Consider the following 26,105-nt stretch of genomic DNA (forward strand, 5'->3'; position numbering starts at 1 on the left):
AGAATTTCAGAAAAAAACTAAAGTTATTGGAAACAATAACGATACTACTCCGTTAGCTCTTTACAGATAGAATGTGCTTCTTGAATTTTAACTAATCACCACAATAGATGAATGAGGTAAATCAGAATTGGAACTATGTAAATAATAGAGTGAAAATGTACAGGCAGTCCCCGGGTTACGTACAAGATAGGGACTGTAGGTTTGTTCTTAAGTTGAATCTGTATGTAAGTCGGAACTGGCGTCCAGATTCAGCCGCTGCTGAAACTGATCAGTTTCAACAGCGGCTGAATCTGGACGCCAGTTCTGACTTACATACAGATTCAACTTAAGAACCCCAGACATCCCCAAGTCAGCTGCTGCTGAAACTGATCGGCGACTGATTCCAGGAAGCCCGGGGCAGGGGCTTCCTGTAGTCAGCCACTGGTCAGTTTCAGCAGCGGCTGACTTGGGGACGCCTGGGGCAGAGCAGCTGGGGTGCTGCTGGGTTGGTCCCGTAGCGCCCAGAGCGGCGCTACGGGACCAACCGGAAGCGCCCCAGCTGCTGTACCACAGGCGTCCGGAGCAAAGCCGCGGAGCACGGGGGCAGCGGGACAGCCCAGACTCGCCGTGGCTGTCCTGCTGCCCTCGGGCTCCGCGGCTTTGCTCTGCTTTGCTCCCCCTCTCCCTGGTCTGCAGACCAGGGGGACGGGGAGAAAAGCGGCAGAACACGCGGGCAGCGGACAGCCCAGACGTGTCTGGGCTGTCCGCTGCCCGCCTGCTCCGCGGCTTTGCTCTGCTTTGCTCCCCTTCTCCCTGGCCTGCAGACCAGGGAGACGGGGAGCAAAGCAGAGTAAAGCCGCGGAGCACGCGGGCAGCGGACAGCCCAGACACGTCTGGGCTGTCCGCTGCCCGCGTGTTCCACAGCTTTGCTCCCCGTCCCCCTGATCTGCAGATCAGGGAGACGGGGAGCAAAGCAGAGCAAAGCCGCGGAGCACACGTGCTCCGCCGCTTTACTTCCTCTCCCTGGTCTGCTGGAGACCAGGGAGACGGGCCCCGTTCGTAACTGCGGATCCGACGTAAGTTGGATATGCGTAACTCGGGGACTGCCTGTATGCCATAAACATTTTTTAGAATTTGTAAACCAATTCAGTTTGTATTTTTGTCCCTCTTATGCTTGTTTTTGGATGTTCTACCAAACAAGTTTTCTGGAAGGAATAGATACAGAAACAATAAATTTTAAGCAATTTTGAAAAATATCCCTGGAAAGAGTATTTAAAATTCATAATTATAACTATGCTGCAGATCAGTAACATTGATTGCAGAAATTAACTAGTACATTTGAAAAAAGTCATGATGTGTTGCAGACAAAGAGAGGCAAAACTGTTTAACAAAAGACCCATGACTAATTATTTACCCAGGAACCCTACACTTTATGAGTAACTTCAGTTTGCAGATGATAAAACAGATGGAGAACTACATTTAAAACTTAAGTTGACATAGCTAATGCACTTATGGATGTGAAAAATCCATACCCCCTGATTGAGCACTGCAACTATGCTGGCCTTTAGCCTCGGTGTAGATGCAGACAGGGTTGCCAAATTTTTCATTCCTCAAAACCAAACACCTTTTCCCCACCCCTTCCTTAAGGTCCTGCACTGTCTGAGATCTCACCCCTGCTCACTCCTCCCCTCTCCTTCTGTTGCTTGTGCTCTCACACCCTCACTCAGCTCACTCATTTTCACTGGGCTGAGGCAGAGGGTTGGTGAGGAAGGGTGGGTGGGGTGTGGGGTGGGGGCTCTGGAATAGGGCTAGTGCTAAGGGATTCAGGGTGCAGCTGGGGCTAAAGGGTATGGAGTATGAGAGGGTGCTCTGGGCTGAGGCAGAGGGCTGGGACGTGGAAGAGACTACAGACTCTGGAGTAGGGTTGGGGATTAGGCATTTGGGGTACAGGAGGGGACCCTAGGCTGGGATCAAGGGGTTTAGAGTGTGGGAGCGGGTACAGACTCTGAATGGGGAGGGGTGAGTTTTGGTCTGGGGCCATAAATGATTCACATAATCACAAGAAACTTCCTGAAACAGAGCATGCCAGGAGTTTCCCTTTGTCCCCCAGGATACTTAGTAAATCACAGGAGGAGGACAAGAACATAGGTAAAAGTTTGCAAAAAAGTTTCCACTAGCTCTAAATCTAGTTCCACTGAAGTCGTGTTAAAGCTAGTGGGAATCACAATGTAAAAAAGGCATTTGTGGCTAGGACTGTTTTGCATCACTATTTTAATTTTGGTTGCTTTGCAGAAATCATGTTCAAGATGGTGTTTGAATCAGGGGCTGTGTCTACATTGGCATGATTTTGCGCAAAAGCAATTGCTTTTGCGCAAAAACATACTGCCTGTCTACACTGGCGGGGAGTTCTTGTGCAAGAACACTGACATTCTAATATATGAAATCAGTGCTTCTTGCACAAGAACTATGATGCTTCCGCTCAGGAAAAAGCCCTCTTGTGCAACTGTTCTTGCACAAGAGGCCAGTGTAGACAGGCAACATGAATTTCTCGCGCAAGAAAGCCTGATGGCTAAAATGGCCATCGGAGCTTTCTTGCGCAAGAGAGCGTCTACACTGGCACGGATGCTTTTGTGCAAAAGCACATCTCTTGCGCAAAAGCACATGCCAGTGTAGACGCTCTCTTGCGCAAATACTTTAACGCAAAAACTCTTGTGTTAAAAGTATTTGCGCAAAATCTTGCCAGTGTAGACGTAGCCAGGGTGTGTGGAGGGCGTAAGGACTCCATCTAGGGGTGAGGTCAGTGGGTTGGGGCCAGTGATGAGGGGTTTGGGGTGCAGGACTGTGGGAAGGAACTCTGACTTGAAGGAAATCTGTCTTTGGGATGTGGGAGTGGGTATGGGCACTGGACTAGGGGTTCAGGCTCTCGGGTGGGGTTGGGTTGAGGGGTTTGGGATACAGGAGTGTAGGGGGGCTCTGGGCTGAGGCATGGAGTGCGTATGGGTTCTGGGCTGGGGGTGCAGGCTCGGGGGTAGGGGCCAGGTTCAGAGGCTGGTGATGCAGGCTCCAAGAGGGAGTTTGGGTTTGGAAGGAGACTCATCACTGGGGGTTGGGGCAAAGGAAGGGTTGTAGGCTGTGGGAGAGAGTTTGCGCACAGTAGGGGGTTCCAAGCTGGGGCAGGTAGTTGGGGTATGGAAGGGGCTGCGAGATCCAGAAGGGGATTTGGTGTGGGTGGAGGGCTCAGGGTTGGGGCAAAAAGTTGGGGTCTAGAGAGCAGGCTCTGGGCAATGCTCACCTTGGGCAACTCCCTTCAAGTGGCAACTTTCCCCTGGCCCCTAGGCAGAGGCACAGCCAGGAGGCTCTGCACACTTTCACCACCCACAGATACTGCCCCCACAACCTTCATTGGCCCAGGAATGGTGTCTCTGGCCTCTGATTGTCAGAGGCTGGAGATGGATGGCACGAGACAAATTGGTTGATCATTGTCTTCGGTCCACCCCCCTCTGCGGCACTTGGTGCTGGCCACTGTCGGCAGACAGGCTACCAGGCTAGATGGACCTTTGGTCCGACCCAATACGGCCATTCTTATGTTCTTATGTTGACTCTCTAGCCCACATTGAGCCATGATGGCTCCGTGGTGACTTCACTAATCTAGTACCTGAGCTACTGAGATTAAAGTTAGCTCAGATATGTCAACTTGAGCTGCAATCATGGCCTGTGTTTGCAGCCTACACATAAGCTAAAGCTGTGGTTATCTCTTGCACAGATGCGGGAAGGCAGATGGAAAGCATGCTCCCTTCTCTTGGACCAGCCACAAACTGAGGATATGTCTACATATCAAAGTTAATTCAAAATAACAGTCATTATTTCGAATTCATTTAATAGTGTCTACACAGGCAAACCACTATTTCAAATTAAATTCTAAATAGGGGGGCACTTAATTCGAATTTGGTAAACCTCATTCTATGAGGAGTAACACCAAACTCAAATTAGCTAATTCGAAATAAGTGCTGTGTAGACACTTATTTTGAAACAAGCAAATTAGCCTGTCATAAGACGGGATTTTCAGGTCTCTCCTCCATGTCGGTCTTCTCTCCTGAGCCTCCGGTCTCTCTCTCTGTCTCTCTCTATCTCTCCTCCTCCTACTGCCTCCCCCCTATCTCTCAGATCTCCTCCCCCTTCTGTGTCTCTCTCCGTCTCTGTCTTCCTCTTCTCCCCCTCCTGCCTCTCACTCTCTCTCTGCTCTCCTCTGTCTTTGTCGGGGATGCATGCTCGTCCAGGCCCTGCCCCCAGGGTGAGTACATCACCGCCCCACTCCTCTTTACCTCCCGCCATGGAGCTCGGCTGACTTCTGCGCTGCTCAGCCACGCTGCCACGCGGGACAAGCGGCGCAAATTGCCTCTCTCTCTCTCTCTTCTCCTCCTACTGCCTCACCCTCTCTCTCTCTCTCAACTCTCGTCTGCCTCCTGCCTCTCTCTCCTTCTCTCTCTCTTTCTCTTCTCCTCCTCCCGCCTCTCACTCTGTTTCTCTTCTTCTCCTGCTGCTGCGTCTCTCTCACTTTCTCTCTCACTGTCCTCTGCCTCCTCTCCACTGTCCTCTGTTCTCCTCTCTGTCTCCTCTGCATCTTCTGTGTCTGCTCTACTTTCCTCCTTCTGAATCCGACACCCTTTCCTGATGTCAGAGACACATGCTCGTCCAGGACCAGCCCCCTGGCTGTTCCCTCTAGGCGGTGCTGTTGCCTCCCACCATGGCGCTCGGCTGACTTCTGCACTGCTCACCCGTGCTGCATGGGGAGCACAGACCCCAAACAGCTGCTTGCGCCGCTTGCTCCTGCGCGGCGGCTCGGATGAGCAGTGCAGAAGTCAGCCAAGTGCAACAGTGGGAGGCAACAGAGCTGCCCAGAGGGAACAGCCAGCGTTTCAGCGTTACAGAGTCACAGACATTGGGCTACTATATATATGATAGGGGGCCTCCAGCCTTCCCAGGGTGCCCTGGTGGCCACTCCAGCCTCAAGTAAGAACACTCCTCTTCCTCCCCCACCCTTCCCAGAGTCCTTAAAGGGGTAAACTATGGCCACAGTGCCTGTGCCAGCTCCAAGCCTGCCGGCCCAGAGCCAGCAGTCACTGTTTCTGACCCAAAACATGACCCCAAAACATGAGCCAGAAAGCCACTGGCAGCCAGCGCTCCACCACTCCCCAGGAGCAGTCTGCTAGCTCCCAGGAGTCTGCCAGGGCCTGGAGAAGATGGGCACCTTCCTGGTCCAGTGCAGAGATCAGGGTGGACCTTACTCAGGTTTGGGGGGGATGCCCCCAATGTCCATTATCTCCATACTAGATGGAGGAATGCAGCCGTCTATGGCAGGATAGCTGCCAGCCTGGCCACCAAAGGCCACATGCGATCCCAGGAGCAGGTTCGCATGAAAATCAAGGTGGTCTGGCAAGACCCCCAACCCTGAGCCCTGAGCTTCCCCTCCCCCTTCTTCTCCTTCCAACTCCCTTCTCCCAGGTTTCCCCCTCCCCTCTCTCACCGTCTCTCCTCTTCTCTCCTGCCTCCTTTCCCCAGTCTCACCAGAGTTTCATCCCCCCCCCCCCCGCCGATTTTATTAAATAAAGAGAGTTTGTGTTCATGAAAATATGTGTATTTTATTTGACATCAGGAAGCGGAGTTGGGGGGAGAGGTAAGTGGAAGGATATGAGGGAGCAATGAGGAACAAGCCTCCAGTCGGGCAGACCAGGGAGGCTCTTAGGGTATGTCTACACTACAGAGTTAGTTCGAACTAACAGACGTTAGTTCGAACTAACTTTCATAGGCGCTACACTAGCGCTCCGCTAGTTCGAACTTAATTCGAACTAACGGAGCGCTTAGTTCGAACTAGGTAAACCTCATTTTACGAGGATTAAACCTAGTGCGAACTAGCTAGTTCGAATTAAGGGGTGTGTAGCCCCTTAATTCGAACTAGTGGGAGGCTAGCCCTCCCCAGGTTTCCCTGGTGGCCACTCTGGCCAACACCAGGGAAACTCGTCTGCCCCCCTCCCGGCCCCGGACCCCTTAAAGGGGCACGGGCTGGCTACAGTGCCCGTGCCAGGTGCAAGCCTGCCAGCACCCAGCCAGCAGACCCTGCACCTGGCACGGCTCGAGCCAGCCACTCGATGCCCCCCAGTCCTCCCCCTCTTCCCGGGACCAGGCTGGCGGGTCCCGGGAGCTTGCCCGGGACCGCAAGAGGCGGGCACCCGCCTGGGCTAGTGCGGACATCATGGACTGATGCCCCACCCCGACCTGGTTCCAGTCAGCCTTAAATCTGAATCAGTGTCCACTCAGTGTAGACGCTGTATTTTGAAATAGCAAAATGCTAATTCGAACTGCATTTTGTGTGTAGACCCATTAATTTGAATTAGCGTAATTCGAATTAACTATTTTGAATTAAGATAACTCGAATTAACACTGTAGTGTAGACATACCCTGACTCAAAGATTTACTGTAGTGATTATTGGGAAGAATCGAGTTTTAAAATCATGTTTTGAGACTCAGTATACTTATGATGTCTCTAGCACTCAAATCTATATCATTAAAGTAGCCAAGGATTCACTAAATTAAAATATATGAAGCCTGATCACAGACTCATTGAAATCAATGAAAAAAACTTTCATTGATTTCAGTGTGAACAGCAAAAGGTCCATCATTTGTAACAAAAATAAACAATGTCAGAGTTTTCTTTATTCAATTTCTGAACAAGGTTAACTAAACGGTGTGTTTAGATTGCATGACAAACCAACAAAGGTCAGGAACTCCAGAATAAAAAAAAGTGGCATCTTTTCAACACTTGGTCCAATTACCACTGCTGAGCAGTGTTGAGTAAGACAGCAGGAATCTCCCAAACACAACCATCAAAGGGTGATTGTGTCAGGACCACAGCAGACCAGTGACCAAAGAGATGTCTCTGCTGCCATTTTTTTGATGTCTAAAGCATTTAGAAAATGATGATAAGCACTATGCAGTTTCTCTTTTTCAGCACATGTACTGATAGACCTTTAGGTTAACTAATGAAAACAACAAAAGCTGAAATTGAGGCCCTGTATGTGGAACTGAGCAGGAGTGAAGGAGATGGAATTTACCCCCACCTCCCCACTCTGAGTCTGGAGCAGACCACAGTACAGTCCTCCTCTCCCTGACTAATCCAATCAACAGTCCAGAATGGAAGCTACTGCCCTTCTGTACCCTGTGTCAAAAGATTTACACAAGAGAAGAAAACAGTTCATTCTCCAAGATCCCCCCACATGCAGGGTATTCCATTAGGGATATAAAAGAATAGTCAGTTAGTCGATTACCCACATTCTTCTCCCCCACCACTCATGCTGCCTCTATATCAGGAGGCTGTACGGAGGCAAGACAGCTTAAAAGCCACAGTGCCACTTGTCACTCCATGCTGCTGCCTTTATCACAGGCAGCAGTTTGTGTGGACGCAGGGGGTGGAGGTGGGGGGACAGGAAAGCAGGAAAGGCTGCTCCCAGGGCTCTGCTCCTGAGGCACTGTCCCAGTGCCCCACTTCTTGGTCACTGGCCCTACTACCAGGGCCCCGCAGCTGGAGATCTGCTCTGAGGGTCCCAGCTGCTTGCCCTGTGCCCTCCCCCAGCTGTGGCCCCAGCCTTGGTCCCCTGTCCTCTGTCCAGGTCCCCCCTCCCAGAGACAGGGTCCAGCTGAGGGGGGAAGGTTGTGGACCAGATTAAGGGAGCTGGCTTTCAAGAACCCAACTATTGAACATGTTCCAGTGCCACTGCCTTCACGTGCCTCTTCTTTCCCTCACTGAGTGAGTTTCTCCAGCTTTACCTATGGAGGAAAAGGGCTCCAGCAGTGGGGAGTTGGCACAGCCTTTGTCTTCAATGGGGAAGGGTCCCAGCTGCAAGGAACTGGCAGCCTTTCCCTGCTGCCTCTCTAATGCCAGAGCCTTTCCCCACTGGGCGTGTCTTTTCCCACAGAAGGAAAAGCTCCAGCGTGGGAAGGCAGCAGGATACTACAGTGCTCAAGACAGCAGTGTAGACAAGCAGGCACAGCTTGGCAAGTAAAGAGCCTAGGGTGATGAGCTCTACATGCTACCTAAAGACATGGGCAATGCAGACATACCTCTACATTAATTCCAATTAGGTAACAGCCATTCAACTGTACTTGAATCCCGAAAGAATGGCAATACTAGGTTCTTGTGGCATGCACAGAATATCTGTCTGGGGTACAAATAAGGTGTATATCACTGTGGTATTTATAGCCTGTGTAGGAGGTATAAGAGAGTTGTGATCTAGAGCTAGAATACAAGACAAGGAGTCCCATAAAAATAAGCACACAGTGTCACAGTATTGATTCTGCCACGGTGTCCCACCTCTTGTGGCATCTTGGTTAGGGCCAGAAAAACACTCATACACAAGCTTAACTTTAAGCACCTGACATCATTTAAGCATGTCTTAAAGTCAAGTATACGCTTGCCCAGGGATACTTTCCTGAACTAAAGCCTAGCAGTGTATCCAAACAGGAATCCTGGCACTTAGAGCACGCACGTATAATGCAGGACAAGTTTCACTGCCAGCTCTAGCCTCTCTAAAGAATAGGGATGTTAGATATCAGGTAATTGAATAGTCATGTAACTGCATGACATTTTAGCAGTTACACAACTATTTGATAGTCCCTAGGGCGGGGCCAGCAGCCAGTGTGCTCCTGCCTCCCACCTCCCCCAGCTGCCTCTATAGGAGGGAGCGAGGGGAGGGGCAGGTGGGTCCTCAGGATCTGGCACACCTGGGGAGCCTGCTTGTAAGCCAGCTCCCTGTGCATATCGACTCCAGCCTGCGCCCGCACACGCTGTGCTATTAAAGGCAGCTGCGTGGAGTTGTGCGGGGCAGGTGGATCCAGTGCTCGTGGGGAGCCTGCTTAAAGCCAGCACCTCATGGGCACCAGCTCCCACTCCTTCCCCCCTCCCCCGCTGCTTTGATATAGAGGCAGCAAGGGTGGGAAGTGTGTGTAGTCAATAAGCGTAGGCTTATCCATTAATAGTCAACTACACATTGACATCCCTACAAAATAGGGCAGAGAGCAAAGCTGTGGGAGCACAGAAGGGAGCAGACACTGCATGCACTTCAAGAGCAGTGCAGTGGCCAGGCTCTGCCGCCACTTCTCTGCACACGTTTTAGGTACAATGCCTGGAATCTCTCCTCGGGCCATGTGCTTCCTCACTGCCTCAAGCATATGACTGCAGCATCATGCCACAATCAGGCTCCTCTGTGATTTGTAATGAAGTGTTTCCTCTCCACCATGGTGAGCATTTATTTTTGTGTAACACAAGTTATGGGTATAAAACAAGTGGAAGTCACAAATATGCTATAACCAGCCATATATTAACTGGTAAAGAGGAATGTCCTCTCTGAAACTTAACTGCTTATTACTTGTTATTACCCCCTTTTATAATGGCTCTCGTAAACATAGGTGTAAGGGAAATATGTCATTCTGCAATCTTTTCCTCCTTCTAGCTAAGGTACAGTCAGGGCACCCATCACACAATATTTGTCACAATTGGCTGGAAGCACAGACTTTCCTGACACTGCAAATAGCTGATGATGCCCAAGGTGTAGAAATAAATGTTTATTTCAAGTTGTTGGAATCTGTAGTGAAAACAATTCAGCAATAAGATACATGACCTAGTGGGTATGTCAGAGGCAGAAAGCTGAAGACTTGTGTGATTTCAGTCATCTCATGCTTAAAGCAGACCTGATTCTTGCGCACTATTCCCTGGCAACACACAGTGTGAAGGATGTTATAACTACTATGAAATTAAGTGATAAGATATGAATAAAAATCAGACTTCTGCATTCACTGAATATTCCTGCTATGGGTATGGCAGTGAGGATAACTATTGCTCATTGGCTTTGTAGTTATTACAGAAATCAAAGACCAAAGTACAACTTTACAATAGTGTATGGTGCCATTGTAATTGTTATAGCTCCAAATAAATAACCTTACAAATCTTTTATTCATCAACTATCATCACTTAGGAGCATATTGGTCGGGATTTAGCTACATGAAGTGAGAATGTGAAAATATATCCATGTACTGTAAATGGTTAACCTATAAGCCTGGGCTCATCAGTTAACATGCATGATTACACGCAGGCTCCCAGTACGTGCTGGGTTCTGGCTTAAAAGCCAGCTCCCTGTGCATACCAGCTCCCAGGGAACCACTTGTCACCCCACACTATTGCTTCTGTATCAGAGGCAGCAGCGCGCATCAATTCCCGAGAATCCGACTGCCATCGAAATTTTCAGTGGTTACATGGTTACTTAATTACACACAATTTAACATCTCTAATATGAAGCTTCATTGAGAATCTTCTGGCTAAATTGTTGCCCAGTACTTGGAAAATGTTCTCCTTGCTGTGTCTTAATGTTTTTCCATGTTCTTTTACAAAATGTTCTTTTCCTTAGAAGGGTTCCTCTGACAACATACGAAGGCCAAGTCTACACTATTGTGTGACAGCAACACAGCTACATTGCCATAGCTTTGCCTTTGTAGTGCCATAGTGTAGATGCTTTCCACAGTGAAAAAAAAAGAGGGGCGTTCCATCCCTATAGGAACTCCTCCTCCCAAAGCTAAGATAGCTAGGTTGACAGAAACATTCTTCCATCATTCTAGCTGGTTCTACACCAAGGGTTAGGTTGGCATCACTAACTTTTAAGTATCTTCTCCATCCAAATTATGCTTGTTTAGGAAACATTTTAACTTAATATAATGAATATAATTCATATTGAGACTCTAAACATATAACCTGCTCTAAAGGAACAGTAAGATATTGTGCAAAAAAACCACAGTCCATATATATTTTATAATTTTTTCATGCACACTCCTTTTGAGCATGAACAATGATGGATGTTATTGAATACTTTGCATAAACTGATTGCAGAAGAAGGGATTGGCACAGATGGAACTGAGACTTTAGCAAAGGCCACTGACTGCCAAGAGGCATATCACTAAAAGCTGGGCAGCGTTTGCTGACACTTTTGCCAACAAAATACTGCCAGCCCATAGAAGCAGGGTTTGCACTGCCGACGGGAGAGCACTCCTGCCAACAATGAGCCATTTACCCTGCCACTTGCCATAGCAAAACTTTTGTCTTTCAGGGGTTGATTTTAAGAAGTTTTTTTCCCCCTCAACTGGCAGCACAGACAAAGCCTAACTCCTTTTTTACAGTGATGAGTCTTCCTCTATCATTCTCCAATTTCCTTCTTTCATTATCACTTGAGAAGCTTTGCCCTCAATCCAAAGTCACAAGTGGCTCAGTGTTATAATTCATGGGTGATGTCACATCCACTGAGACACATATGGAAACAGCATTGTATTTCTTGACATTGCATTTCATGATGTTATAGGGTTGCTATCATGACACTGTGTTTAAGCTGGAGACTGTAGCAACCTCCATGGAGCTTGGAAGGAGGAGCATAAGCTGTAGGAGAAAAAGTTTGGAGGCAGCACCATGAATCCCATCTGCATGCCCATGATTAAAATGCTGCATGTGCTACACCACTACAAATTGTTTTCTAATAAATAGTCAGTTCATGGAGTCCTCTCCAGTTATTCCCTGGCATGTGACACATGAAACCAGAGACAGCATTTCTGTGCCAAGAACCAAATTCTAGCCATTGATCTCTACAGAGGACTCCCTTTAACATCACATACGTTTTGGTCCTAAACCCCTATTTTAAATCATTATGGCGCTTTGGGTTTGTTTCTGTATTTTTCCCCTTCTAAAGTAATATTTTGGACTAAAAGTCCTCACTCCAGCTCTCTAACATCCAGCTCCTCCTCCCAGCAGTGTCCTTTTTTGGCAAACCTAAAATATGTTTACTCTAATTATAAAGATATTTTCAGATTTTTTTAAGATCAGGTAACTTAAAACTAGCTCTTTTAAAAAAAAACTTTTACTTATATAAGCAGGGTCTGAATGACTTCTCCCCTGACAGCTAGAGGAGAAGAGATTTCAGGAGCAAACAGTATTTACATGAACACACCTACTCTGCCTAGATATCTAGCAGAAAGAACAGTGTCGCTCAAAGTGATCAACTTTGGCTGGTGTCTGTTACAAATCTCTTCAGTGCTGAATGCAGAGGTAGTGAAATGTTGTTATCAGTGTTGTTGTCTTTATTGTATGAATAAAGGGGAACAAAACTGAGCTCAATCTGTCCTTAAGGTCGTCCTCAACTCAAAGGGCTTAGTTAAGCCCCCAGAACAATGGAGTCTTGTGCAAGTGAGAGAGGGGTGGTATCTCTTCCTAAGGGTCCCCCATTTATTTTAACCTGTTCCTTTCCCCTGTCAAAAGATAGAGCTAAATAAGCTCCATTGGGAGTCTTCTGTTATTTTAAATACTCTAATGAGCTAACACTCACTTGCGGTGGGACAGCGTTTTCTGCTCAGCTTAAGAGCTTGAAAATCATAAAGAGTTGTGTGGAACAAGGGACTGTTGTGCAGAGGTGATAGCAGAGAGACAGAGGGCAGAAGGCGACCCATGAATGGAACGGTGCAGCCATCAGAGAAGAACTGCAGCTAGTGAGCAGCTACCAGAGCAAGTTCTCAGATGGCAGGGCAAACAAGAAGCCTTCTTTCGTGAGTGCGAGGTGAACTCACACAGTTGCATCTCTGAACCCTGGGTCCTCATTGCCCACGGACAACCTATGTGAGTGGGGTGTGGTGAGGGATAGAGAGGGGCACAGAAAAGGAACTTTTGGTTATAGAACTCAAGAACATAAGGTAGAAAGCACTGCCTCACGCACCCTCGGGTGGGTGTCCTGCTGACATTGTGTGATTAGGACCCCTGCCTGTGACATTTTCCCTCCTTTCAATAAAAGTTTCTTTTCTACACTCAGGCTGTGTCTACACTGGCATGAATTTCCGGAAATGCTTAAAACGGAATACTATTCCGTTTTCAGTTTTTCTGGAAAAGGAGTGTCTACATTGGCAGGCTGCTTTTCTGGAAAAGCGTCTGTGGCCAATATAGACGCGCTTTTCCGGAAAAGAGCCCCGATCGCCATTTTCGCGATCGGGGCTTTTTTCCGGAAAAGACTACTGGGCTGTCTACACTGGCCCTTTTCCGGAACAGTGTTCTGGAATAAGGACTTATGCCCGAGTGGGAGCAGAATAGTTTTTCCGGAATAGTGGCTGATTTTGTACAGTAGAGCGTCGTTGCTTTTCCGGAAATTCAAGGGCCAGTGTAGACAGCTCGCAGCTTATTCCGGAAAAGCGGCTGATTTTCTGGAATAAGTGGCCCAGTGTAGACACAGCCTCAGACTCTGTGCTTGTTAGTGGGCAAGTATTGCCTCTCAGAGGCTATGTCTAGACTAAACAGGTTTTTTCGAAAAAAAGTAGCCTTTTTTTAAAAAAAACTTCCCCTGCATCTAGACTGCTGCTGCGAAATTAAATCGAAAGAACGTGGCGGATTTTTCAACAGCGGTAAGCCTCATTTTACAAGAAAGAACATCTTTTTTCAAAAGAGCTCTTTCAAAAAAAGGCGTTCTTGAACACAAACAGGGCTTTTTCGAAAGAGAGCGTCCAAATTGCTTGGATGCTCTCTTTCAAAAAAGCGGATCGCTTTTTCAAAAGTCTTATGGATATCTAGATGACCTCTTTCGAAAGAGGCTTGTAGTCTAGAAGTACCCAGAGTGGTGTTATTTCTCCAGGTTACTTGGTGGAGGCTCGAGCCAAGTCTGTGTTGTATCATTGAAAAGCAACCCCTGGATATTGAACCCAGCACTGTTCACTGCCGGCTCCAACTGGCAGAAGGGTTACACTTGGATAATGCCATTGACATGTCAGAAGAAACTAAGTATCTTCTGTATTTGAAAACAGCATGCTGAACATTCACAGTGTGTTCATTTCCACTAATTTTAGAAAGACACATCAAACTGTGATGTTCTAAATGTTCACAGATGTGAATTTGATCGCATGGGGCTCATTCTCACAGGTGCCAGTAATTTTAGATGACTGAAAATCAAGAGAGTCATGAGGGCTAATTTAGACCTGGAATTCTTACAGATCCGAGAATCTTTCTGGGTCTAATACACCAGTCTGCATATACACTAAGACCTTGGATATTTATAGACTGACTATGGCTCAACCCTTTTTTCCTACAAGAATAACCTTGTTCACTTTTGAACATCACCTACGAGAGGTTATATTAACTGCAAAGCAAACTCAAATAATGATAAAACAGCATCATGAACCAAAGAGATTATCTTTTTGTCTTAGGGTTTTGTAAGGCACTTATCGCCTCAATATCTGAGAGTCACAGGAAGTTGAGAGTAACTGGGTGCTTTAACAAGGAAGTCTATTCTGTTTATAATATAGTTGATCTTATCTAGATTTGAAAACTAGACATAGTGACTTCTGGTAACATTTGGATAAGAGATCTCCTAAGAAAAAAGGAGCCTTGCTTGTACCTGCATCTTTTGAATATCACACTACACAGATAATAGGAAAAAAAAGTTACTCCTTTAGCCTGATAAGTTGCTATACTGCTTTTGGATATAGAACTCCCTGGATCAATATCCTGCTTGAACGGATTCCTCACAAGGAAGAATAATCCTTCATTCAGGACATAGGACCTGCAACCTTAATTCACTGTGATCCTTACTCATGGATTTAACTCAATGGCACTACTTACATGTGTAGGAATTTCCCATGATGGGGACATTCACTGTATGAATTCTACACTATACACATCAAGATTTGGTGGTTTTATGAGTGCCTTGTTAATTTTTTTTAATGACCGAAGCAGTGTTTTCATTCTAAGCCCTTATTTTCAGTGTTTTATACCTTTCTGAAGCAGTTACCTTTGGGAATAATGTTTCCCATCCTTGTTTCAGATCACAGGTGAATGTTATTTGTGAAGTTCAAGAAACAATATTTAGCTTTTTTCATTTGTTTGGACAGTCAAACAAACACGGGTGTTTTTCTTTTTAAAAGAACAACTAAACATATTTTTCCTTTTAAATTGTGTGTGTGACAAAAAAAAATTCAAGAAAAGGCAATATACTGTGGGCCCAATCCCAGACACTGATTCAGAGGAATGCTTTCTTTTACTTCAGAGGGTTCACTTACTGAAATCAGGACTACTAATTGGAATAAGCTTCCCAGTAGAATTTTTTCCCCGAAACAAAGTCAGGAAATTTGGAATTAAGGTCACAGAACAAACATAGTTCTGTCCCTCTGATGTACACAGTTTACATTATATGATCACACAATGCTGGTTGATGCTTACATTCTTGCTGGCAAATGCTTCAGATCAGCATAACTACATTGACTCATGTATTCTTTAATGCTTAAACCATACTTTATATATATATATATATATATATATATATATATATATATATATATATATATATATATATATATATATATACATACACACACACACACCCCCAAATTAAGGGCCCGTTTCTGCAAAGACTGACTCATGCAAGTAATTTTAGTTTCATACGTAACTCTTCTGATTTTAAAAGATGCTCAGATGAGTAATTCTATGTATGGTCTTTTCATATTAGCATTTCAGTTACTCATTGATAGAAATATTGTGAAAAGGCCAAATCATTCTTTATTTGGGGCCTGATCCTGCAAACAGTTATACAAGCAATTTTACTCACTTGAATAAAAAAAGCGAAGGGGTGGCTCGCGTTTAAAGTTATTTATAGATGTAACACTTTGTAAGACTGAGTCCTAATGCAAGAACAAGCCAGGAAATAAAATACTAAGGGAGGCTCTGAAGAATTATCTCAAGGCTTGACTATGCTTGAAATGCTACAATGGCACTGCTGTCAGTGAAGAGCATCCTTCAGGGAATCCTGGAGGATAGGGTATGTCTACACTACCCCGCTAGTTCGAACTAGCGGGGTAATGTATGCATACCGCACTTGCTAATGAAGCCCGGGATTTGAATTTCCCGGGCTTCATTAGCATAAGTGGGGAGCCGCCATTTTTAAATCCCCGCTGCTTCGAACCCCGTGCAGCGCGGCTACACGGGGCTCGAACTAGGTAGTTCGGACTAGGTGCCTATTCCGAACTACCGTTACTCCTCGTGAAACGAGGTGTACCGGTAGTTCGGAATAGGCACCCTAGTCCGAACTACCTAGTTCGAGCCCCGTGTAGCCGCGCTGCACGGGGTTCGAAGCAGCGGGGATTTAAAAATGGCGGCTCCCCGCTTATGCTAATGAAGCCTGGGAAATTCAAATCCCGGGCTTCATTAGCAAGTGCGGTATGCATACATTACCCCGCTAGTTCGAACTAGCGGGGTAGTGTAGACATACCCATAAGGAGATCTTCAAGCATTATTATTGTCTGTGTTATGATAGTGCCCATGAGCCCTAGCAGAATCGCCTTGGGCTAGCCACTGCAGAAACACATACTTAGAAACAGGATGTCCTACAAACTGTTTATAATCTAATAAGGCAAGACAAAGGATGGAGTAAGAAAATATTGTTATCCTCATTTTTCAGCTGGGAAACTGAGGCATAGAGGAATTAAGTTACTTTCCTCAGGTCACAGAGGAAGTCTGTGACAGCAACAGGAAGTTAAATGTTTCCCAAGACCCATGCTAAATGGTTGAACTCCAAGAATATCCTTCCTCTTCAGAGCACTGTTGGAAACCAAACTATTCGGTTCACATTAGGCTAACTTTAAATTCCACAGAGTTGAAGGGAGGCCCCATACCAATTATTTTCTGGAAATGCCTTAAAAAATACTGCATATCTTGGACGGACCTCCAAATCCTTTGAGTCTTGAGAAGAGACTTCTGAAAAACAATGGGTATGAAACCTCTTGGCCAGGGCTGGTGCTGCTCTGGACTTCTACTTGGGCTGAGGCCCATGTTGGTCAGACACTTGGGGGTGGTCTGGGACTGGCCTGGGCCTGGCCTAGGGCTCTTCTGGTGCTGGTCATGGGTGTTGGTGGGATGTGCGTGTGGGATGGTAGCTCAGGGTTCCCACTGGCCCAGGACTGCTCACACTATAATGTTGTACCATAGAATCCAAAACTCATTAAAAAATACCAGAAAGCCATTTCCTTTCCAAAGAAAACAACATTCTCCAGAGAGTCAAATTTTCAAAATACAGTAGACTTCCGATAATCCGGAACCTATGGGACCTAGGTGGTGCCGGATTATCAGATATGCAGGAGTATCAGGAGGTACTATAAGCTGGTTATGTATATAATGTATACAGTATATACTGTATATAAAGTGTTCTTAACCCTTTTTATTGTACATACTGTATACAGTATACTGTAATGTTTTAGTTTTTTTAAGCCTTTTTTACCCTTTTCGTTCAGTTCAGCTGCTGCTGCTGCTACCTTGTGACTCATTTTTTGCCGAAGCTCACTCACTAGGCTCTTGCCATTTTGATGCTGGACTATCAGGAGTGCTGGACTATTGGATGCTGGACTATTGGAGTTTTACTGTAGTTCAGATGCTATTTACACAACTAAAAATCCAGATTTTCAAAAGTGCTTGCCACAAAGCACCTATTGTGGTCACCTATTTTCCCAAGAACTCAATTATTTCAAACTAAAGTCTTTGTAAAATATAGCCATGTATTTTAGTGCCTGCATCTGGCTCTTCTGATCATCTGGCCCTGATGGTGAACATTGGAAACTTTTGAAAATCTGGTCAATAGAGGTTATGGGGAGGTGTCTTTTTTCACTTATAGCAGTGGAGACAAAGGAATACATCAATGGATAACTACTGTTAGCCATGAGATTCAAGTCCAATATTTGAATTTATTTGCAGGCAGAATCAAAAAATTCATCCCAGAGCATGAGAAATAAATACAAAACTTAGAACATAAGAACAGTCATACTGGGTCAGACCAAAGGTCCATCTAGCCCCTTATCCTGTCTACTGACAGTGGCCAATACCAGATGCCCCAGAGGGAAAGAAGACAACTGGGAATCATCATGTGATCCCTCCCCTGTCACCCACCTCCACACAAACCAAGACTAGTGACATCATTCCTACCCATCCTGGCTAATAGCCATTGATGAACCTATCCTCCATGATTTTATCTACTGCTTTTTAAAAACCTTTTAAAGTCCTAGTCTTCACAATATCCTCAGCCAAGGAGTTCCATAGGGTGACTGTGCTCTCAGTGAACAAAAATGTCCTTTTCTTTGTTTTAAACCTGCCACCTATTAATTTCATTTGGTGACCCCCCTAGTTCTTCTATTTTGGGAATAAGTAAATAACTTGTCCTCTGTATGCAGCTCTATTCAATAAATAGTCTTATAAAGTACAGGCTTTTGACTTTTATTCTATATTGTAGAATACAAAAAAGTAACACCACAGAATATTGTTATGCATATTAATGCCACAAATACTAATGAGAGCCAACATCAACCTCAGGAGTCTGCTCTCCCCTCCATGCAACTAGAGTACCATTAAGCTTCATTATATTATTATTACTACTATACCAATTATGAGTAAGGGATGATTAAGCTATTTTAGCAACCAGTCCATTGAGGGTGGGAATAAAAGTAGAACATAGAGCAAAAATCTATGTTCGTGCATAAAGCAAAGAAAACAGTTTGTATGTTGAACACTAGCAACAGCTTTAGAGAGATGTATGTAGTGTTACTGTAGCCATGTTGGTCTTTAGAGAGACATTTGAAATAACATAAAAGTGCAAGACTTTTGGGAACTGCAGGCTTTTCAGTTTATTGTCATATGCTGTGTCTAGCTTCATTCTAATCTATTTTAAAATGTGCCTGATGTTCTATTTCTTATTACATAATAAATATGTAATGTGACTGTAAATAAATGTTCAAATAAGTCTTGCACTCACCTGGATGTTTTGATTATGGCCACAAGGGTTCTGATTCATGAAGTTCCATTTTGTAAGCTGTAGTAGTTGTAGCATTTTTATTGTTTATTTTACTTTTAACTTCACAAACAAATTTCTCTCTGTCACTTTCTGGGGATTACAAAATTGATCTTTGTAAACCAGACTCTGAATGAAAATTTTGAAAAATTGAGGAGAGTTTGACTACCTTTCTTCTTTTGACCCTCAAGACCTCTCAGTCAGATCTCATTATTGAAGATGAACTGGTTTTATCACTTGCTTCACAATGTGACCTTTTTGGTGGTATCTCTGATACAATTCTTGTACAAGTCCCATTTTCTATGGGTATTAAAAGTGCAAAGAAAAAAAAACCTTTTCAGTATCTTATCTTTTCTTCACCCACTACTTTTTGATATGAGAGTAAAAGATAGTTGTCTTTCATTCTTAACCTTCCAACATATGATAAACAGCAGGATGCAAGCAGAGCTGGATGTTACCTAGAACTATACCTGTTCTCAGTGTATTGAAAAATGACATTTCACAGCATGGACTCAGTCTAAGGCTTCTATGAAACCTACAATTGCAATACTGTAGTTTTGGGCAGCATGTAGTTGGGATTTAAATTACATACTGCTACAGACAAACTCCCCAGGAGATTTCCGTCTCTAAAACCATGTGGCAATGTGGGTTTTCAAACGCCTGCACAGGTTTCGTAAAATTATTGCCACAAATGAGTGGCATCTTTTTGAATAATGGAAAAGGAAGAAAAGTAGTAATTTTGGATATAAAACAGGATCACTTTAAGACAGAAAAATGAAACTGCCTTAACATAATATAAGCAATCAGAAAAAAAGTGTTGCATATACAATATTGCAGAAGAAATTATACAATTAAAAAGTTTTATATATACACAATATCAGAAGAAAGGAAGTTTTTCTTTTTCCATAATTAAAATACTTTAACTGAACACATCATCAATAAATTTCTACTAGGTCAGTTCTTCTCTTTTGTATTAACCTGAAATTGACATAAAGACACTTCTACTACTACGTGATTGCTTCACAAATATAGCCATATTTACATATGTAAACTTTAGAAGTGACATTGTTATTGCACATTTAATTTTTTGAGTGCGACCCCGGTCTATCTAAATTATCCCAATGCTTAGTCACAGCTACAAGGATCATGGGACTAGATCTCTAAGAGGCAAGGTCAGACCAGTAAAATTAGCCATCTGTCCAATAAAGGCTTTAAGATCAGATTGAATTTAGGTATTATGTTTCCAACTGTACTGGCATTTTTCACAATAATGAGTGACAAAGATGTGATGAATTTTAAATTAACTGTAAAAATTAAAGAGAGAAAACTGTGAGATAGATAGATAGATAGATAGATAGATAGATAGATAGATAGATAGATAGATAGATAGATAGATAGATATAAATTCCCAAGTTGCAAACATTTTATTCTACTACCATACTATAGAGCCTGTCAGATTAATTTAAAAAATGATTCACTAGGCCCACAATCCCAATCCAAACAAAGCCAATGACAAAATTTACACTGACTTTAGGGGGACCAGGATTATGGTTCAATGTTTTGGAACTCCCTCTGTCAGCCAGCAGTATTTCCTATAATCACTGCCATCTTATAAAATTATACAAATACAATTAGCAAATTGGCAAATCTAGTGACTTTACCATTTCGTTGCCTCATCTCTGTATTTTACATTTTTTTTATTGAGTGCAACAGGGAACTGAAAACAATGCAGTTTGCTGGGGGTATAAATGTTCAATTAGTATCTAGGCCTCTAACTTTTAATACCAAGGACCATATACTGCCCTTGATCCACATGCAAAAATCCCATTGACGTCAGCGGGAGCTCAACTGCAGATCAAAGGTAGCATATAGCCCTTAGGGAATGAATGGAGTCTTTGCTGTAACTTACTATGGCCTGTGTCATGGTCCAATGAACTGTACAAAAATATGCTTTACAAAAAGTTCACAATTTACATTTTGATGCAGTGACTGTCTGCCTGCTCCTGTCCATTTTCTTTCATTGATGTGCCAGCCCTCTGTGCATTGCATAATTCATTGACATGGGAGTAATTCTACTATCTGAAATACTCTGGCCAATTTTGCAGTCACTATCCAGGTAAACCTCCCATTGACTGGGAGCTTCACCTGAGTGTTACCTGTGATCACTGCAATGCCACAAATTATGGCCTGGATTTTATTCTCTGAATGGAAGTAAAATGTTGTCAATTATTTCAGTGGCAGCAGGATTTGTTTCTTGAACTGGAACCTGATGAGGAGGAAAAAGAAAATGGTCCAGATTCTGATTTCAGTGGTGTTTCCTTTAATGTGCATTCATGTATATGAGCTCAGAATATGCTGACCAGATAGTAAGTGTGAAAAACTGGGATGAGGTGGGGGGTAATATGTGCCCAAATAATACAAAACCCTGAATATCAAGACTGTCCTTATAAAGAGGGATAGCTGTGTTAGTCTGTATCTGAAAAACTGAGGAGTCCTGTGGCACCTTAAAGACTAACCGATTTATTTGGACTTAAGCTTTTGTGTGTAAAACCCACTTCGTCAGAGGCATCTGATGAAGTGGGGTTTACCCACAAAAGCTTAAGCCCAAATAAATTAGTTAGTCTTTAAGGTACCACAGGACTCCTCATTGTTTTTCCTCTAAAACAGGAACATCTGGTCACTCTAGGTCAAAATGAGGCCCTTTGCCTTTTTGGCAGACACCAATCCCTAGCCGATCATGAAAAATAAAAAACACTAGGGAAAGTATATATTGATAAAATATACGATGAAAGAATTTGAACAAGATATTTGGGGCTACATAGGAAATATTACACTTAGTATTTTAGTCATAACTATAATTTACAAAAGAGGACACATTTAAAGTTTAAGAATAAGAAGTGCTATCATGTTAAACTTATGCAAAGAGGCATTTGTTAGTTCTAGTAGCCTAGTATGGGGAGTTCAAGACTTTTTGCACAATAAGAGACAATGTAATACTGTATTTGCATGCTCTTGTACTGTGTTCAGAATGAATGAAATGAAAATCTGCATCCCAAGAATACAGAATATTGTTCTGGTACCCCTCCACTGCAAGAAAAGGAACAGACAGACAATAATACAAAGCACAGTGTAAAGCAGGTCCATCTTTTCTGAGCTGAGACAAAAGTTCATTTTCAAATGGATGCATCATGAAACAATAAAACATAAAATAGTCATATGAGAAAGACAAACTCTTATAGACTTCAGCGGGAACAGGATTGGATGCATTGCTTTGTTTTCATACTAACAGATATTTCAGTGTTTCCCCATTATTTCTGAAGGTACTTTGCGAGTCAGACTGTAAATTCTGAAATAAAGTGGAATCTTTTTCCACTGTTCAAGCAAATCATTAATCCCAAAACAGACATCTGCTATTCAAAATACATATTTTGAAGTCTTAACAATAGACTTACGAAGAACAGATGCAGCCATTTAACAATTTATGTATTACTGTTTTCCTTGCCCTCACAATTTCCTTTAACACTTAATATCTCAGATACAAAGGCAAATTAAAAAATTAGAAAAAAATCACTGTACTTAGAGACACTTCTCTTTAGAAAGATTTTTAGATGAAACAGACACCTCAAGTTAAATACTTCTTAATTAGCTCTCTAAAGAAAAAACTAAAAATTGCCATTAAAATATGGGATTACATAGAGTTAAAGAAATCCATGATTTTATATGAAAGCCAGACAGCCCAAACAGGAAGAGATGCTGTAAATGACCAAAACACATGCACCAACAATTTCAGAACATCAGGAATAACTAAGCAGAGGAGGGAAAACATCCTTCTTAACAACAGGAAATGGAGAGCTTTTGACAATATGGATCAAATAATAGAGGTTTAAAGATGAGGAGGGCACTAGTCCTCCTTTGGAGGATTTTCCCCTCAGTGCCCAGTAATTGAGATCACATGGAAGCTGTCTCAACTCACACAGTTCTTTGTGGCTATAGAGAAATGAAATACAAACAGTGGATTCTAAAGCTCTCAGATTTACCATCAGGGGAGAGGGGTGATATGGACTTAACCCTGTCTGTGCCGGGGGACTGCACGCGTTTGCTTGTCCACTCCACCCACTCTCCTCCATACACAGATTTGTCTTGAAAGTGGGCTTCCCCCCGGCATATTCTGCGAGCCGAAACCTTCCTGCTTGCCCCTCTCCCAGGCCTGGGAGGAGGAGGAAGACGGGGAGAGGTTCTCACCTTGCCTTCGGGGGATGTTTCTCCGGAAAGCTGCTGTGTGGCCAATGCAAGAGGCCAGGAAGAGCAGCGCGAAGCAGCGGGCGAGGCGCTGTAAATCCATGGGAACCGGCGTTCAGCAGGCAGAGGAGTTTGGGGAAGTTGAACGCGCGAGGGGAGCCCGCTGCAAAGCGGCCAGGGCGGATGCGAACAGCTCGGCGGCGGCTCAGCTGGGCTGGGGAGGGGGGAGCAGCCACGGTCCGGAGTCCGCGGCAGCCAGACAGCGAGTGGGGCTGGAGCTGGCGGCTTGTCACACGCGCGGGAGGGAGGAGGCGAGGACCAGCCCTTTGATGGGATTACAAAATCCCCCGCAACGCAGACGGGCAGGGACTGGAGCAATGGGCAGGGCACCTCCCTGGACGCGCAGCCCAGCCCCTCGTCTCCCACCCACGCCCTCTCCGCGCTGAGGCTCCCGCAGCCGCGCAAAGAGACTGGGGACCCCCCCCCCCAACACACACACACACAGTCCCGCAGCCCGCCCCTTCCCTCGCGCAAGGGACTGAGAAGCCCCCCACCCCGAGGTTCCTGCAGCCCTTCACTCTCTCCCCCCCCCCCGCCCCGCAAGAGACCGGGGTCACACACACACACCCCCTTTGGGAGGGCGCTGCCGCCCCCTCTGCTCTGCCGGGATTCCGGGCCCTTGCACCCTGTTGTGTAAGGTGCCCTCATCTAAGCAGGCAGCTCCTTCCCCTGCAGAGAGACCCCATCCCCTCCTCTCCTCGGGACAGCCAAACTCCTCCGAGACACCTGGGACCCAGGCAGTGCCCTGTCTGCAGTGTGGGGTGCCATGTCCCCCAGGAACGCCCTGCCCCTTCCTTGCTGTGGCCACCCCTCACAATTCACACCCCACTGGGAAGGCCCCTCCTCCCACATGCCGTCCCCCGCCTTCTGTGAGCCTCCGCAGCTAATTCCCCTGCCCAGCTCCCTTTCCACATTACCCAGCCCCCACAGGAAGGGGGTTCTAGTGCCTTCCCCTCTGCAAGAGCCCCACTTTCAGTCCCTCCCCATTTCTCTGCCACTGCCTTTCTGCTGCTGGCTTTGGGAGAGGCAGTGGCTGTGGGGTGCTAACCCCTATGCTGGGGCAGGGCCAGAAGGAGGATTCGGTGGGATGGCGGTTGCAGAGTTAAGAAGCTCAATGAGATTTAATCCCCCCCCCCCCCCAGATGGATTCTGAGTCCACTCCAGCCACTCAGACTAATATAGAAACTCCCATGGGGCTTAGAGGCAGCAGGAGGAGGGAGTCAAAATGCCCTGGGAGAAAGGAGAGGAATAGGGGAAAGGAGCCAAAACCACCCTACCATAGCAACCTAGGAATTGCCGTCCTGGGTCAGACACCACAGACCATTTAGGCCACTGTCCCATCTCCAGTAGTAGCCAGACCTAGAACCTTCAGAGGAAAGTGTAAAAACCTCACATAGACAGTTTAGGATAATCTGCGGAAAATATGGGAAGGGGGGGGGAAGGAAATTAAGTATCATCTAAACCTCTGATAGAATTTTAAACCCTGCCTGAAGTTTCACATATCTTCCAAAATTATTAAAACTCTCAATATTTTATGCATATAAAATTATCAATTATTTTTGTTGAATCTGATTCAATTCTTGATTCCAGTGCATCCAGTGGCAATTAATTCTACAATCTGCTTACACGTTGTGTGGGGAAGAACAAATCTCTTGGCAAAAGAGAAACGAGGATGAGAGAAGGAGCTGTGCTTCAGCTCACTCTGGGTAGTATAGGGAGAGGGAGCCCATTCCCTTTGAGAAGATGCAGGGGCAGTGACAGACTCTGACCTCTCCAAAGGAGAGGTTAGGGAAATGGAGCTTTAGACCCTTTGAAGAAAGGCTGGAGCAGAAAATTTTGAGCATCCTGAGGACAGGGAGCCCATGTACATAAGTACAACAGAGAGAAAGGAATCAAAGCCTCCTAGCACCACAGGAGGGAGAACAGTACCTGAAGTCCCCGAGGTACAAGGTAGGAAGTGAGAACCTGTCCTGGATAGAGAGAGGAATGATATATCCTGGAGGGAAGAGTTCTAAGTGAGCTAGCCACAGAGAGAAGGCACAGAGTCATATGACTGGCCACCTAGCTCAGATATCTCATCAGTCAGCTCCCTGAGTAAACTAAGATGTATTTCATCAGGCATGGAGAGAGCCCCTGGGGACAATGGGGAAAAGGAGCGATACTATTAGCAAATGCAAAGTCCTTTGCAGACTATTCAGCTGAAGCCCAACCTGAAGCTTCTTTTCATTTCCTTAGAATCATAGAATCATAGAATAATAGGACTGGAAGGGACCTCAAGAGGTCATCGAGTCCAGCCCCCCCCCCCCCTCAAGGCAGGACCAAGCTCCACCTACACCATCCCTGACAGATGTCTATCTAACCTGTTCTTAAATATCTCCAGAGAGGGAGATTCCACCACCTCCCTTGGCAATTTATTCCAATATTTGACCACCCTGACAGTTAGGAATTTTTTCCTAATGTCCAATCTAAACCTCCCCTGCTGCACTTTAAGCCCATTACTCCTTGTCCTGTCCTCAGAAACCAAGAGGAACAAATTTTCTCCTTCCTCCTTGTGACACCCTTTTAGATATTTGAAAACCGCTATCATGTCCCCCCTTAATCTTCTTTTTTCCAAACTAAACAAGCCCAGTTCATGAAGCCTGGCTTCATAGGTCATGTTCTCTAGACCTTTAATCATTCTTGTTGCTCTTCTCTGTACCCTTTCCAATTTCTCCACATCTTTCTTGAAATGTGGCGCCCAGAACTGGACACAGTACTCCAGCTGAGGCCTAACTAGTGCAGAGTAGAGCGGCAGAATGACTTCACGAGTTTTGCTTACAACACACCTGTTGATACAACCTAGAATCATATTTGCTTTTTTTGCAACAGCATCACACTGTTGACTCATATTCAACTTGTGGTCCACTATGACCCCTAGATCCCTTTCCGCCATGCTCCTTCCTA

General features: G+C 45.0%; 1 protein-coding gene across 1 annotated transcript in view; it reads right to left on the reverse strand.

Annotated features, from left to right (window-relative positions):
* EGFLAM (EGF like, fibronectin type III and laminin G domains) overlaps window positions 1-23,573 on the reverse strand; it is a 127,897-nt gene extending 104,324 nt beyond the window's left edge. Inside the window, exon 1 of the mRNA XM_006139475.3 lies at window positions 23,106-23,573. Coding sequence (XP_006139537.2) covers window positions 23,106-23,205 — 100 coding nt within the window. The 5' untranslated portion in view covers window positions 23,206-23,573. The remainder of the gene's footprint in view (window positions 1-23,105) is intronic.
* Window positions 23,574-26,105: the final 2,532 nt, after the last annotated feature.

This window comes from Pelodiscus sinensis, chromosome 6 (genome assembly GCF_049634645.1).
Source record: "Pelodiscus sinensis isolate JC-2024 chromosome 6, ASM4963464v1, whole genome shotgun sequence".
Taxonomy (NCBI): Eukaryota; Metazoa; Chordata; order Testudines; family Trionychidae; genus Pelodiscus; species Pelodiscus sinensis.